The sequence below is a fragment of the Sparus aurata genome, chromosome 18, assembly GCF_900880675.1.
Source record: "Sparus aurata chromosome 18, fSpaAur1.1, whole genome shotgun sequence".
In the NCBI taxonomy this organism is placed as follows: domain Eukaryota; kingdom Metazoa; phylum Chordata; class Actinopteri; order Spariformes; family Sparidae; genus Sparus; species Sparus aurata.
In genome coordinates this window covers 822,793-824,992 of record NC_044204.1, presented here as the reverse complement: position 1 = coordinate 824,992, position 2,200 = coordinate 822,793, and the positions used below count along the sequence as shown (strand labels likewise).

Here is a 2,200-nt window from a genome sequence, read left to right as displayed (position 1 = left end):
TGTGTGTATATATATATGTGTGTGTGTGTATATATATGTGTGTGTATATATATATATATGTGTGTGTGTGTGTATATATATATGTACACATACACACACAGACTGGCTGTTGGGTTGTGTGTTCAAACTAAGTTTTCTTCTTCTGTTGTTTTTTTTTTGTGTTTTCTTCTTCTGCTGCTGTGATGATCCAGCTGGTGGATGAAGGTAAAACTTTACTCTGTCAGTGTTTGAGTTGACAAGTCGACATGTTTAAATAAAGTTTAACTGAAGGAATAGTCCAATTTGTGTCTGGGTGTCCTCCGTCAGGTCCTCAGAACAGGAGAGTCACCACAGGTGAGAGTTATATCGTCAGCAGTGATGAAGATGATGACACACCCCCTGCCCTCAATGGTGCAATTATGTTGCCGCTACACGCCAACAGCTCCTCCAGGTAATAGACTGATCCACCTGAACCCTGCTTACATGTTCTTTAACACCTCTCCAGGTGATAGACAGATCCCTGCTCACAGTAGAACCAGTCTCTCTCTCTGTGTTTTAGGTCGACACCAGGGACGATCAGCTGTCCTGTCTGTCTGGACTCGTACTCTGAGGTGAGACTCAAACACACCTGTCACACACCTGTACAGCAGGTTCTGCTTGGGTTCTGATTGGCTGGTTGTTCTCTGCTTCACAGATCGTAGAGAGCGGCCGACTGGTCGTATCCACTAAATGTGGTCACGTGTTCTGCAGCCAGTGTCTGAGAGACGCTCTGACATCATCACACACCTGTCCTACATGCAGGAAGAGACTGACCCACCGCCAGTACCACCCCCTCTATGTCTGATGTCACTCTGACATCATCACACACGTAAAGTGACATCATCATATCAGGAGGTTCTTTGCTGCTGAATTTATTTTTACTCAGAAACTAAATACTTGGTGTCTGTTTAATAATAGAGTCATTACTGATCGATTATTGATGGATGTATATTTGATTATATAGAATATATTTGATATTGTTTTTCTTTACTTCTCAGCTCAGATTTCTGTTTTTCTTTGTGTCTGATCGTTTCTTCTGAGCAGGACTTTATTTTCTAGCGTGGCTGATTAAATGTGTTTAAAGTAGAAATAAATTCTGTTTTGTGTGCATGTGTGCGTGCATGCGTGTGCGCGCGTGCACTCTATGATTGTGCTGTCTTGAACTTTGACTCACTGCATCTATGAATTGGCTGCTTTGTTTCCTTTCAGTATCTGATTGATGATTAGAGCTGATAAGTAGCTGAATAATTTATGATGTTTATGAAGTGATCTACAAATAATTTCTGTGTAATTCTTTGAGATTTTATCGTTGTTGTGGAAGCCAAATGCTACATTTTCCCCATGACGAGAAACTTCAGAGACAAAGTTATCACCACAACAGAAACTTGTTGGTGTGGGACTTTTGTAACCAGTTGACAAACGTGATGAAACAGTAACTACGTCTGTTTCTTTATGTTATGAGAAAAGTTTACATTATTAAATCTTGTGGTGCGAATCAGCCAGAGTGCTCGCTGCGCTCCATCAAAGAAGCAGATGGTGATGATTTTTAATATATTTTTGGCCTTTATACAGCTTGATTGATAAAACGGCTTCAGAGAAGACAGGAAACAGGATGAGAGAAGAAACACACTGCAGGGCCCAGACCGGACCGGGACTCAAACCTGCAGCCACTGCAGCAAGGACAAAGCCTCTGTACATGAGACACTGTTCTACCAACTGAGCTAATGATGAAGATGATGTTAAACTGTCAGAACATGTTGAACCTGTGAAACCGTCTCAGAGAAAACACTGATCTGAGTCCTGCTGTAAATGTTTAGTTGTTAACATCATGCTAGACTAATTAGCGCACTGCAGCTAATGTTGCCTTGATTAAATGTTTGTTCTTGTCTCCACTGAACCGTCGACCACGTGACGTGTTTTGAAGGAAAGCTTGAACTGTGAAGTTAGGAAATTTAATAGTTTTGAATTCAGTTATCAATGTATGGCAGAGAACGTATAAGGGCGTTAGAAGAGGGAGGTGTCAGGAAGTCTCCTTGCCTCAGGTGTTAACGGGGGTAGAGAGGATATTTAAAAAACGTTAAAGGGTCGCTGTCCTGGGAAAGACCACGACCATCAGAGGGTCATTGTTTTGAGAAGGATTAATTAATGAGTGACACATCACACCAAGTCTGAACTTATTCTC

The 2,200-nt window shown here is 41.5% G+C and overlaps 1 protein-coding gene across 2 annotated transcripts; it reads left to right on the top strand.

Annotated features, from left to right (window-relative positions):
• Window positions 1–74: 74 nt before the first annotated feature.
• rnf4 (ring finger protein 4) lies at window positions 75–1,915 on the top strand. Of its 2 annotated transcripts, none has more exons than XM_030395563.1 (4): window positions 75–204; window positions 307–430; window positions 539–590; window positions 674–1,915. In XM_030395563.1, the coding sequence occupies exons 1-4, from the start codon at window positions 183–185 to the stop codon at window positions 821–823; spliced, it is 348 nt and encodes a 115-aa protein (XP_030251423.1). In that variant the 5' UTR covers window positions 75–182; the 3' UTR covers window positions 824–1,915. The 2 variants fall into 2 exon arrangements, with proteins under 2 accessions (XP_030251423.1, XP_030251422.1); XM_030395562.1 differs by having other exon boundaries at window positions 110–204; window positions 277–430.
• Window positions 1,916–2,200: the final 285 nt, after the last annotated feature.

Bases quoted from the DNA above. Each gene is read 5' to 3' on its own strand.
- rnf4 (XM_030395562.1), top strand. From the start codon at position 183: ATGATCCAGCTGGTGGATGAAG. The intron at 431-538 runs GTAATAGACTGA...TCTGTGTTTTAG, and splicing joins CACGCCAACAGCTCCTCCAG to GTCGACACCAGGGACGATCA. The intron at 591-673 runs GTGAGACTCAAA...TCTGCTTCACAG, and splicing joins GTCTGGACTCGTACTCTGAG to ATCGTAGAGAGCGGCCGACT.